Raw genomic sequence first — 13,826 nt, 5'->3', positions numbered from 1 at the left:
TTATAATAGGCAACCCAAAGAGTACGGATGGCCTTTGTGTAACCTCGCCCAGTTCCCATCCCCTCACCATGACTATCACCAATAAAACAGCTCATTACTGAAGCATATAATACTGTTGTACCAGATGTATCACTGTGCCAACATTGTTTTAGTGGATATTCGTATAAATGCTGCATAGATGAGGTATGCAACAGCTGCACTAATATATAGATCAATGTGATTTTTAAAAAAAATTAACAAAAACAAAAAAATATTTTATTGAGACTATTATTCCCGGGGAAAGAAACAAACCCCTTCATGCGGCCTTCTGTCTCTCAGAGTAAAGACTCAAAATGGCAGCAGGAAGAAGAAGATTTGGATGAGCTTTAATATTTATTTTGGCCAGTGCACTGCTGGCAGGGAAAATGTTAGTTTGGCAGAGCAGAAGAAATGACGCCACTCTGTGCTGGGCAAGCACTGCAGGAGAGGACATTTCAAGCCAATGTTTTGTATTGCTAAATATTTTATTACTTTAATTCCCCAGTGTTCGAGTAGTGCAATCAGTTACTCAATCAGTTCTAGTTAGAAGATTTGGTTAAGATTTAGACTTTAGGATATGAGTTATGATGAACCCCTAATTCACAAAATTAAATGAGAACTGTTCTCAGCATGTGTTGTCATTATTTAAGAGAATCATTAGTAAGGAATAACATCAGTACATGTGAATGAAAAATTAGGCTGGCCTGGCTAATTGGTCTTCCATGAATGTATTAAGTGTTTTTAGGGTTTGTGGTGAAGTGTTTGCAGGATGTCTAAATTAGATCATCTATGATACTGAACCGCACTGCAGTTCCAAAAACATCACACCATAAAAATTGATAACCACACATTGCAGTGATGCTGAAACAGTTTCACACTAGTGAAAATTCTTTAAGATTCTTTTTGGGGAATGTGTAAAAATGTGTTGTACCTCAGAGAATGATATACAAGGGTTTGATACACTTAATTTTATTGGAACAAAATCCTGAATCTCTGGAGCAAAAATGCTTTTTACTTTTTAAGCCCTGAATTTCCTGGCGGTTTGCTCAAACACACATTATCCTCGACAATAAACACACACACACAATAATTTTTGAAACTTTTTATCACCAACATCATACAAAAAAGCCTCTCATACCCATATGACTAACGATAGAGTCATTGATAAGTCTGAAGAAATAGACTCCTCCTTCCCTTCTGTGACTCGCTCCCTCACCTTCCATTCTGTGTTTCTCTTCTTCTCCTTCTCTCTCTGTCTCCCTCACCTTCGACTCTGTGTTTCTCTTCTCCCTCTCTCTGTCTCCTTCACGTTCCATTTTTTAATCTCTCACTACCCTCCCTCATATGTTTCTCTCTCTCTGTGTTTCTTTCTTTGCTCCTTCCCTTCTGTTAATGTTTTGCATTGCTAAATATTTTATTACTTTGCACTACCCCAACACTGGGGAATTAATCAGTTGCTCAATCAGTTCTAGTTAGAAGATCTAAATTTGGAGCCATTTTAATCACTGCACCATTGGTGGCCATGCCTTCAGCTGTTTAGGCACTAAGTTCTGGAATGCCCTCTCTCAACCTCTCTGCCTCTCTACCTCTCTCTCCCCCATGCTCCGTAAAACCTACCTCTTTTAGTCACCTGTCCTAATATCTCCTTAAATAGCTCGGTGTCAAATTTTGTTTGATAACACTCCTGTGAAGCGCCTTGGGACGTTTTACTACGTTAAAGGCGCTATGTAAATGCAAGTTGTTGTTTCTTACATCATTCCCTGCTATCTCTTTCTGTTCTACCCCATGCCTCTCTCTCACCCTGCTTCCCTTCTGTCTCTTCTCTTTCCCTTCTGTCTATGTGTGTCTCCTTCCCCACTGTGTGTCGCTCCTTGGTCCGTTTTGTCTCCTCTTCTGTCATCTCTTCATTTCTTTTATGTCTTTCTCCTCTTTGCCTTCCATGTACCTCACTTGACCTCCCATTTTGTCTCTTTTCCTTCCATTCTTATTGTCTTTTTCTCTCTCCTTGCTTGTTTCTCTCTCCCATCTGCTCTGGTTTACCTTCTTTCTCTCTCCCTCCATGTTTCTGTTCTTTCTTTCTTTCTTTCTTTCTTTCTTTCTTTCTTTCTTTCTTTCTTTCTTTCTTTCTTTCTTTCTTTCTTTCTTGTTTTCTTGTTTTCTTTCTTTCTTTCTTGTTTTCTTTCTTTCTTTCTTTCTTTCTTCACTTTCTTTCTTCTCTTTCTTTCTTTCTTTCTTCACTTTCTTTTTCTTTCTTCTCTTTCTTTCTTTCTTTCTTTCTTTCTTTCTCTCCTTTTCTGTTTTTTTTTATTTGTTCATGGGATGTGGGCATCGCTGGCAAGGCCACCATTTATTGCCCATCCCTAATTGCCCTTGAGAAAGTGGTGATGAGCTGCCGCCTTGAGCCGCTGCAGTCCGTGTGGTGAAGGTTCTCCCACAGTGCTGTTAGGAAGGAAGTTCCAGGATTTTGACCCAGCGATGACGGTTTGCTCTACTCAATCCCTTATCTCTTTCTATTTCTACTCCTTCCATTTTGGTTTGCTGTCTATCTCCTTTTCTGGTTTGCATTTACTTACACTTTCTTTCTCCTTTTCTAGTTCTTGTCCCTTTTTTGGTTTTGAGCTCTCTCCTTTTTTGGCTCATTTTCTTCTTATCTGGATCTCTCCACCTAGCTATCTATTTCACTTTTTTCTCTTTCGGGTTCATTTTCTTTTCAGTTTGGCTTGCTTTCTCTCCATTTCTAGTTTTCTGTAGCTCTCCTCTCTTCTATGCGTCTCTCTCTTTCCCTATCTCTCTCTTAAAATCATAGAATTTAGAAGCAAATTAGGCAGGCATTTGGCCCATTGCATCTGTACCAGCTCTCTGAATGAACTATCCACTTAGTTCCATTCCCCCTCCTTTTTCCCATTCTCTTTTAACCAACAATAATGGAACTGTACACAGAACTAAAACATAATATAGTTTAAACCTAGATACTCATCCAATAACTACATAAATGAATTATTTGGAGGGATCTGAGGACACTGAAGTCCTCTGTACACCAAAATAGCAACTTCTCCAAAGATAAACAGTGCCACCTGTAATCCAATGTAGCTCTAGCAATAGTCCCTCAGTGTTAAAATGTTACTATGCTTAATGCATATTCTGCAGAATAAAATACCTAAAATTGGAAGGCTTAGGTTCTTAATATAAGCATAAGACACTATCTTTTAGAAGTGCAAGTGAAACTTTTGTGTTTCCTTCAACATCTTCTCCCTCTAAAAACTACGACTGATACTTTGCTATAAAGGCAGATAGTGACAACAGCCTTCCAGTCTCTCACGCAAGTGATGACTTCTTCATAGGCAAGCTTAGACAGCGATTGCTGGCAGGTTATTTCATCATAGGAGGAGCACAAAGAAGGTCGGGGGTGGGGGGAGGGGTGCTCACAACCAAGCCCAATCTCGTCCTCGCCTGGGATCCAAACATGTCACAGGCTAGCAATCAGGAACAGCAACCCCTCCTGATTTTTGTCCTCCTTACTCCCAGAATGCTATTGGTTGTAGCACCCCACTGTTGCCCTGGCTGAGATCACCTAACTCAGTACTGAATGGAGATCAAACCTGGGCCATTGCTGGTCTACATGGCTCAGTACCACAGGATTTGATTTATTCAACAATGGAAGCTTCATGGGATACTGTCATTTAATGGAGATTTATTAAATAACTCAATTACTCCAATTTTGAAGTGGGAACAAATTTGTATCAGTTCAACTACCTAATTAGCATTTAAAAATAAAATGCATTTTCCTTCCTTGTAATCTGACCACAAATGTGGAACATGGGTTGACAGAAATTGTGCAAAATAGCACCAAACTAAATCCAATAGGTGGAAAACCTACAGAAAAAAATGCCCTACTTCACCCTTTTCTGTCACTTTTCAACTCATTGCCCAATAGCAGTAATTTAAATCTTAAATGAGACCATACGCAACCTAACTAATCAACCACTGCTGTCCCGGTTGCTTGATCGTTGACAACTCCTCTGGAATGGACACTTCATGCGCCACCCTAAGTCTGACCTGCCAGAGCATTCACCACCACTGATATGGAAGAGGCCATGAGGCAGATCCAGAAGAAGATGAGATGGCAATGTAAAAGTGCTCCTTAACAGCATGGACCTTACTGCCGATGAGGCACAAGTGAGAGCACTGAACTGTAACAGTTGGAAGAAGCTGCAAGTGGCAACATCTTCTTATGGGTTAGCCCCATAACGATAACTCCCAAACACTCCTGTAGTATCTTGCCTATCTCATGTGTAAAGAAATGCAAGGAGCCAAACCTCACTTTGCCATGAAGCGTACTGAAGCACCAACACATTGCACAATCACTCCAGGGACATACAAGCTTTTTCAACATTTAAAGACCTTTTGTCTTCTTTGCTTCTCCCTTTTCTCTTTTCGTACTCCCTACTTCTCATCTCTGCCTTCTGCTTATCCCTTCCCTGAAGGCTGTGTGATGGGGGAAAAATGTAAACTCCTGGGAACCTGCTGGGTCCAAGGTCACTGAAGCAGCTGCAGAGAGAAGGATGGGTCCATTGTAGCAATAATAGGAGTGAGTCTGAGCCCCTGCAGCAACAATAAGAGGTGGCCATGCTGCAATTGCAAGACGCTAAGGGGAGGGGCTTGCCATGAACTAACATCATCTGCAGCCAATTAGAAAGAACTGAGACAGCCCCACCTCTCTCTCTCCCCACCCCCACCAATGCCAGCATAATTCAACTGCAGTCTGAATTTTTAAAGGAACCTTACCATATCGCAAATTCACATTTTAAATTTTAACATTTGGGAAAAAAGGGCAAATTTGTGACAGGACGCTCAACCCTGGTGTAGAGAAGTTTTATGTGGCAATTTATGTTATGTCGGAAGTTGTGATCTGCTGCATAATATAGAGAATCCTGATATATTAATGTTTTAAGTAAAATACACCAATCAAACCTTGCAATTCAATTCAGTTGGTATCACTTGTTTATTTTTAAACAATTTTTACCATTTGTCCTTTTTTTGTCCACAAGTTTGTCAGGGCAAACAGAAATTAATGGCAGGTCTTCTGTGACCAAAAACAAATGATTTAACAAAATGTGATATTAGGATTTATGTAACTGAACTCTGTGGGAATGTCATAGTTGTGTGAAAGTTCAAAATAAATTTGTGTTACAAATTACAAAGTTCCAGATTTCTCATCCAATATAGCACATGAGGAGTGATTCTGCAACCCAGAACTCCCAGCGAGGAGCGGTGCTCGCAGGGAGCTTATTTCAGAAAATCATGGGTGCACAACACATCATTTTCCATCTATTAAAATGAATGGACAGAAAATCACAGTCTGCAGATCTGCAATTTCACGAAGTGTGTTCCCTGCAGGTGCCGTTCCCCACTGGAAATGCTCGATTGCAGAATCACCCCTATAATATATAATTGTTAGTGGACTGATCATTGCTCTATGCCCTTTTCAGTGATGGAGGAGTTGATTGTGGAATTACATCTATTTCTGGAACTTCTTGACCGTGAATATCTGACCTCGTCTGCCAGAGAGAAAAAAACTGTAGTCTGCAACATCTTGCGGAGGATCAAGTCTGTGTCTGGTAAGTGTACAACCACCACATCTCAATTAACCAATTTTACTTTTAGAAGCATAAAACAAGTAACCAAGGGTCCCGAAATTCCAGTTGGTCCCAATGGCAGGATGAGGTTGGATCTGTTGAGGGGGGCCAGCATTTGGGTGGAAATTGTTTCTTCCAGGATTCCACCCCTTGTAAAGTATCCAGTGCAATACCAGTATGGGGAGGGAGCAAGCAAATCTTCTGCCCTCACCCCTCCTCCTCCCCCACACAAGGGTGTGTTTGGGAGAGTTCCCAGGTACCCCGGAATTCTACCTAATGCACCTTATAAGACCTCAACCAAACTCGCACCTGCTGAGGTCTGCCATGGGTTCTGTTGAGGCCTTTGGAAAAGCCCCAGAAGCTGCCCAGACTAAGGTAATCGATCCCAGAAGGGACGGGTTGTGCGGCTTTCGATTTGGGCGAGTGTAAGGCCTGCTCTGGTGGCGGAACAGATCTATCAGAACTTTGGCCCTATATGAATTGACAACATTTCACAAATCTAACATTACCGTAAAGTAACGATTAGTTCCTGGCTAAGGTTAAAAGTATTACAATTTGAGAACTACTGTGGTATTCATTAGTTGATATTTTGGACATCGGAATCAAACACGTTCTAATTCTGTGACCAAAGATCTGCTAATTCACATATAGAATTTTTGGAAAATGCATTTTTTAATTTCAAACAAGAGTTGCACTCTCAGCACCCTGCCAGAACCAACATTCTCAATCTGGAAAGGCTCACTGTATTTCAGCTACACATTTCTGCCCATCTGCTGCAATACCCCGTTTCATATGCAGATCTTGCAACATAAGCCCCAATTTTAACCCCGATGAGGTCGGGGTGTGTGGTGGGGGGCGGTTAATATCATGGCACTGTGCTACTCCCCAAGTTCATACCACACATCTGCCCTGCGCCATTTTAACAGGCATATTTTGGACAGCAAAAGATGAGATACAAAAGTCGGCGTTTGATGATGTAATTCAGCCGTTTTAATGTTCTGTCACGCCCAATGTGAACCTCGCCAGGAAAACCTGGCGCCATGTGGGGACAGACCCAGAAGAGGGCTGAGAAGGTGAGTAAATGTAATTTTTATTGTTTCGCTGTGGGCCAGTAGCAGGTGTGCCCCATGAGGAAACCCTGGGCCTTTCCTGCTCAAGGTGCTCGCCTGTTGTCCTAACCAACTGCAACACCACCCCCGCCTCCCCAGTGCATTTACCTGACTGCCTGCTCCATGGTGGCGGCCTCCTCCCGACCCATTTCTGGCTCCCGCCTTCCACGTGGCTGCACGTCATTCCCATTGGGTTTGGGTGGGAGTCGGACCTTGGTCTATGGAAAGAGGGGTTCATGGCCATGGTGTAAATGCTGCTTTGCATTTCCTGCCACTTTAAAGTTTCAAATAGGAGTTAAATCCATGTCAAAGTATAAGGCCGAAGTGATCCCAATTGTGCAATTCTATGGGGGCAAAATTAGGCCGTGAAGCATCCGTTTTGTAAGCGCTACAAGAGTTCCTAAGCCCTGAAAATGACGTCTGAGATGCGCACGCACACTTCCGATGTGAAGTGCGCGAAAACGTCGTCCCGATAAAGGTGGTTACCTAATGAATGCCGGCAGCATGTAGAGTAGCGAGATTGTGAGATAAATCAGTGTACAACGCTGATTTGAAGCAGCCGGCGGCATTTTGGAACTTCACGCTCCAGCCAATACACTATCTTAACCTCGCACAGCTGAACAGGACTTAAACGACATGAAGGATTCCCCACCAGCGCTATTTAAAGGGATCAGGCAGGAGTTACAGGTTAGTTGCTGGATTAGTTATTCTGGCTGCTGGTACAATTTTATGTGTTTTTGGAAGTTTCCTATTCTTGGAAAAAGTTGCAATATTCTATAGAGAGTGGTCTGGCTGGTCTTGAAGTACTATTAGTGGCATTTAAAATAGTATGCTGATCAAAGCTGCTTCCAGGCATGGGTGGCCTGTCAGGGCTTCCTCTGGGAATTGAACATGAGTGGGAGCATGCAGAGAGGCCACGCAGAGCAGGACAAGCTGTCAGAAGAGGGAGGACAAATGTAAGGAATCTTACAACACCAGGTTATAGTCCAACAGTTTTATTTGAAAATCACAAGCTTTCGGAGCTTACCTCCTTCGTCAGGTGAGTGAGTGAAGGGTTTCTAAAATCGCATAGAGAGGAGACGCAGGACACTCAGCAGGATGCCATATCCGAGGTTGGGTCTTCAGGGACCAATTCTTTTACCTCAACCTCAGCGACAACCAATGCATCAGACGGCTGCGGTTCACTGAAGAGGTCATAACTGAAATTTGTCAACCCAGAGCAGGGCAAGGACAGCATTGCCTGTGCTGTCAAGGTAACAGTGGCGCTTAATTTTTACGGCTCTGGCTCCTTTCACGCTGCTGCTGGAGATATAAGCAACATCTCACAGTTTGCAGTGCACTCCTGTATAAGGGAGGTCACTGAGGCTCTGTACACACTCCGAAACAGATTCATCATGTTCTCTCTTGATAGAGACAAACAGCATGAGTGAGCACGATGGTTTGCTCACATTGTAGGCTTCCCCATGGTGCAGGGTGCCATTGACTGCACTCATATTGCCATGCACGCTCCTCAGCTGAACTCTGCCATATCCATGAATAGAAAGGGATTCCACTCCCTCAATGTGCAGCTGGTGTGCGACCACACTCAGCGCATCATGCAGGTCACTGCCCACTATCCCGGCAGCAGTCATGATTCCTTCATTCTGCGGCAGTCCAACGTGTCACCTATATTTCAACCAGCATGCAAGTTAAAGGCTGGCGACAAGGGTTATCCCCTCATGAAGTGGCTCATGACTCCGGTCCGGAACGCACGCACAGGTTCACAGCAGGCATACAACCAGAGCCATACTTTCACGTGCATCATCCTATAGCACACCATAGGCGTGCTCAAGCAACGCTTCTGTTGCCTGGACCGCTCTGGAGGAGCCCTGCCGTACTCAGCTGAATGGGTATCAAGATTTGTCACTGTATGCTGCATGCTGCACAACCTTGCCATTATGAGAGGACAGCCCTTGCCACCACCTGTTCGCTGAGAACCTGAGGAAGAGGCAGAGGAAGAGGAGGAGAAGGAGGAAGAAGCAGGGAGGCAGCAAGGTGGACAGGCCCTGACTATCAGATGATGAATGAGCAATACCAATATCCTCAACAACACCCCCCATTCACCAACAGTCCCACACGCCTTACATTTCCTCTCTCACATGACCATCAAATTGACCTCCTTATGATTACACATTGCTTCCTCCCTCAGCTCATCGCAGAAATGAAAACCAACACCAAATACAAATTCATAACCACGTTTATAGAGTTACACATGAAATGATTCAAACAAACTGATAGTATTCACCTTTGTGCCTGTTGTTCGTGTGCTCCTTTCCTACTGCTCCTACGAGGTGCATCCCCAGCAGCTGGAGCATGGGTGGTTGAAGGCTGCTGACCTTCAATTGAGGAGAGTGCAGATGGCCTTGGAGGACAACCTCGAGCAGCTCTGGGCCGAGAGGGCCCGGCTTCAGACTGCACAATCTTGACCTGGGCTGCAGCACACTTGCTTGGATGGCTGACAGGCAACAGCAAGGGCACTGCTGGAGTGGCAGCGGTGGAAGCAGGAATGCTGTCATCCTGAGAGAGGACAACAGGTTTGCCTTCCATGGCACTACTGCCACTCTCCTGGGGCAGCACCTCTGCGTTCCTGGTGATCTGCTGGAGAACAGATTGCTGGACTGCTGTGATGTCCTGGAAGCCCCTTTCACCAATGGTATCCAGAGCCACGATAGCAGCAGTCTGAACTTCCAAGGCAGTAGTCTGAGCTCCCAAATGCAGCAGTCAGACTTTTGATGGCAGATGTTTGTGTTGCAATGGAAGCTGTGACATCAGTCATCAGATGCTGCATCATGGTGGATTCCACAGGTGTGCTGATGGAGGTGATCACTCGTACGATGCTGGAAGGGATGGGCTCCAAGCTTTGTGCAAAGCCCTTTGCCAAGTTGGAACTGGACTCCACCAAGATCCGTGACATTGTGCACAGGCTTTCTGGCAGGCTTTCCAGTGCACCAGTCATTTGGTTGTGTACGCCTATTAGCTTTCTTCTGTAGCCTGGGCCATCGACGTCATCACCTGACTCCTCTGCAGCAGAACTATTGTGTGACCTCACTCTCCGGTGAGCTGGCACCTGCGGTATCATTTCCCCAAGCCCTGGCTCCTGCACACTTGAGCCCGGTGTCTCAGCACATTCAGAACCCTTCTCTGTCCTAGCCTCGAAAGTATGCACAGTGTCAGTCTCTGAGCTGGTGGCTGTGAGTGTAAAATCGAGTGACGGTGTCTCTTCATCATCACTGTCTTCTTCCTCCGTCTCCTCTGACTGGGCAGGTTCCTGTTCTTGGGTATCTGAAAAGACAAAGAGATACGGGTTGAGTTGTGGTGAGGGGGAGGAGAAAGTAAGCTGTGTGTGCTTACACCATCTGCAGCACGTGACTCCGAAAAGATTGTTGGATGAGGGAGAATTTGGACTGACCGGGCCAGAGTGTGCGCTGTGAACATTCCGGCCACTATCAGTTGTGGCTCGGCCAAAGAGGAACTGAAAATTGAGTTCCTTCATTTTTGCTGCAGGAGTTCCTCAGGGCAGTGTCCTAGGCCCAACCATCTTCAGCTGCTTCATCAATGACCATCCCTCCATCATTAGGTCAGAAATGGGGATGTTCGCTGATGTTTGCACAGTGTTCAGTTCCATTCGCAACCCCTCAGATAATGAAGCAGTCCGTGCCCGCATGCAGCAAGACCTGGACAACATCCAGGCTTGGGCTCATAAGTGGCAAGCAACATTCACACCAGACAAGTGCCAGGCAATGACCATCTCCAATAAGAGAGAGTCTAACCACCTCCCCTTGACATTCAACAGCATTACCATCGCCGAATCCCCCACCATCAACATCCTGGGGGTCACCATTGACCAGAAACCTAACTGGACCAGCCACATAAATACTGTGGCTACAAGAGCAGGTCAGAAGCTGGGTATTCTGTGGCGAGTGACTCACCCCCTGACTCCGCAAAGCCTTTCCACCATCTACAAGGCACAAGTCGGGAGTGTGATGGAATACACTTGCCTGGATGAGTGCAGCTCCAACAACACTCAAGAAGCTCGACACCATCCAGGACAAAGCAGCCCACTTGATTGGCACCCATCTACCACCCTAAACATTCACTCCCTTCACCACCAGTGCACTGTGGCTGTAATGTGTACCATCTACAGGATGCACTGCAGCAACTTGCCAAGGCTTCTTCGACAGCAACTCCCAAACCCGTGACCTCTACCACCTAGAAGGACAAGGGCAGCAGACACATGGGAACAACACCACCTGCACGTTCCCCTCCAAGTCACACGCCATCCCGAATTGGAAATATATCGCCGTTCCTTCATCGTCGCAGGGTCAAAATCCTGGAACTCACCACCACTTTCTCAAGAGCAATTAGGGATGGGCAATAAATGCTGGCCTTGCCAGCAATGCCTATATCCCATGAACAAATAAAAAAAAAAGTACGCAGAAGCCAGGGCGGGCAGATATGGTACCGCAGGTGCCAGCTCGCCAGAGGGCGAGGTCACACACTAGTTCTGCTGCCGAGGAGTCAGATGATGACTTCGATGGGCCAGGCTACAGAAGAAAGCTGATGGACGTACACAACCAAATACTTGGTGCACTGGATAGCCTGCCAGAAAGCCTGCGCAGAATCTCAAGGAGCATGGTGGAGTCCAGTTCCAACTTGGCACAGGGCTTTGCGCAGAGCTTAAAGCCCATCCTTTCACAAATGGAACGAGTGGTCACCTCCATCAGCACACCTGTGGAATCCACCTTGATGCAGTGTCTGATGACCGATGTCACAGCTTCCATTGTAGCACAAACATCTGCCATCCAAGGTCTGACTGCTGCTTTGGGAGCTCAAACTGCTGTCTTGGGAGCTCAGACTGCTGCTATCGTGGCTCTGGGTACCACTGTTGAAAGGGGCTTCCAGGGCATCACAGCAGTCCAGAAATCTGTTCTCTAACAGATTACCAGGATTGCTGAGGTGCTGCACCGGGAGAGTGGCAGTAGCGCCATGGAATACGAACCCGCTGTCCTTTCTCAGGATGACAGCATTCCTGCTCCCACCCCTGTCACTCTGCCAGTGCCCTTGCTGTTGCCTGTCAGCCAGCCAGGCCGAGAAGGTGCAGTCTGATGCTGGGCTCTCTTCCTATCAATCACCATAGCAATGAAAAGTATTAAGTGTCATTTAGACGCCGATTCCTGGTCGCTTTTAAAATATTAGTGTGGAGCTGCTCGAGGTCGTCCTCTAAGACCATCTTCATGCTCCTCCATTGAAGGCATGCAGCCTTCCACCACCCATGCTCCAGCTGCTGGCGATGCACCTCCTAGGAGCACTAGGATAGGTAAAGGCACACGAACAACAGGCACTAAAGAAAGCTAGCGTGAATTGACTCATGTATTAATTTAAAATGTGGATTTGAATTTGCATTTGGTGGTGGCTTTTTTCTGTGATGAGCTGATGGAGGAACCATTGTGTAATCATAAGGTGGATGATTTGATGGTCATGTGAGAGAGGAAAGGTAAGGAGTGTGGGATTGTTGGTGAATGGGGAGGTGTTGTTGAAGTTACTGGTATCACTCATGAGTAATCTGATCACGCAGAGCCCCGGCAGGCAGGGCTTGTCTACCTTGTAGCCTCCTCGTCTCTTCCTCCTCTTCCTCTGCCTCGTCAGTATTTACAGTAGAGGAAGAGGATAGCATGCCGGACACCCCAAGGAAATTAATTTTGAATCAGATGATGGGGACTCCCAATAATTAACATAAGCAAATTAACAGTAATGAAGAAAATAATGGCACTAAAGAGTGACAGATACCCAGGACCAGATGGTTGTCATCCCAGGGTTTTAAAGGAAGTAGGTGAGTACATTGCAGATGCCCTAATTATAATCTTCCAAGGTTCTCTCGATTCAGGAACCGTTCCTTTAGATTGAAAAATTGCACATGTCGTTCCGCTATTTAATAAAGATGAGAGAGGGAAACCATGGAATAATAGACCAGCTAGCCTAACATCTGTTGTCGGGAAATTACCAGAGTCTATAATTAAGGATATAGTGACTGAATACCTTGAAAATTTTCAGCTGATCAGAGAGAGCCAGCTTGGAATTGTAAAGGGTAGGTCATGCTTGATGAACCGAATCGAATTTTTTGAAGAGGTGACTAAAGTAGGGACAGGGGAATATCTATTGAAGTTGTTTATATGGACTTTCAGAAGGCATTCGATAAAGTCCCTCATATGAAACTGTTAGCTAAAGCTGAAGCTCATGGAATTGAGGGCAAATTATTGACCTGGTTAGGAAATTGGCTGAGCGGCAGGAGACAGAGAGTAGGAATAATGGGCAGGTACTCAAATTGGCAGGATGTGACTAGTGGTGTCCCACAGGGATCTGTGTTGGGGCCTCAACTATTCTCTGTATTTATTAACAACTTAGATGACGGGATAGAGAGCCACATATCCAAGTTTGCCGATGAAACAAAGATAGGCAGCATTGTAAGTAGTGTAGATGAAAGCATAAAATTATAGAGCTATATTAATAGATTAAGTGAATAGGCAAAACTGTGGCAAATGGATTTTAATGGACTTTGGATCTAAAACGGATAGATCAGAGTACTTTCTATATGGTGAAAAGCTCAAATCAGAGGAGGTACAAAGAGACTTAGGGGTCCATGTACATAGATCATTAAAATGTCATGGAGAGGTACAGAAAATAATCAAAAAGGCTAATGGAATGCTGGCCTTTATATCTAGAGGACTAGAATACAAGGGGGTAGAAGTTATGTTACAACTATAAAAGCCCTTGTTAGCCCACACCTGGAGTACTTTGTTCAGTTCTGGGCACCGCACCTTAGGAAGGATATATTCGCCTTGGAGGGAGTGAAGCGTAGATTTACTAAAATGATAACTTAAACCTTGGAGACCAGCTATGAGGATAGATTACACAAACTAGGGTTGTAATCCCTGGAATTTGGAAGATTGAGGGGTGATTTGATCGAAGTTTTCAAGATATTAAAGAGAACTGATAGGGTAGATAGAGAGAAACTATTTCCGCTGGT

At 45.0% G+C, this 13,826-nt stretch overlaps 1 protein-coding gene across 2 annotated transcripts in view; it reads left to right on the top strand.

Moving 5' to 3' along the window:
• Positions 1 to 13,826, top strand: part of afap1 (actin filament associated protein 1) — a 276,822-nt gene that overhangs the window by 121,267 nt on the left and 141,729 nt on the right. For both annotated transcript variants that reach the window (XM_067991293.1, XM_067991286.1), the window contains exon 2: positions 5,508 to 5,636. In XM_067991293.1, the coding sequence (XP_067847394.1) occupies positions 5,508 to 5,636 (129 nt within the window). The remainder of the gene's footprint in view (positions 1 to 5,507; positions 5,637 to 13,826) is intronic.

Source organism: Heptranchias perlo, chromosome 1, assembly GCF_035084215.1.
Source record: "Heptranchias perlo isolate sHepPer1 chromosome 1, sHepPer1.hap1, whole genome shotgun sequence".
Lineage (NCBI taxonomy): Eukaryota > Metazoa > Chordata > Chondrichthyes > Hexanchiformes > Hexanchidae > Heptranchias > Heptranchias perlo.
This window is presented reverse-complemented; position numbering and strand designations above follow the sequence as displayed.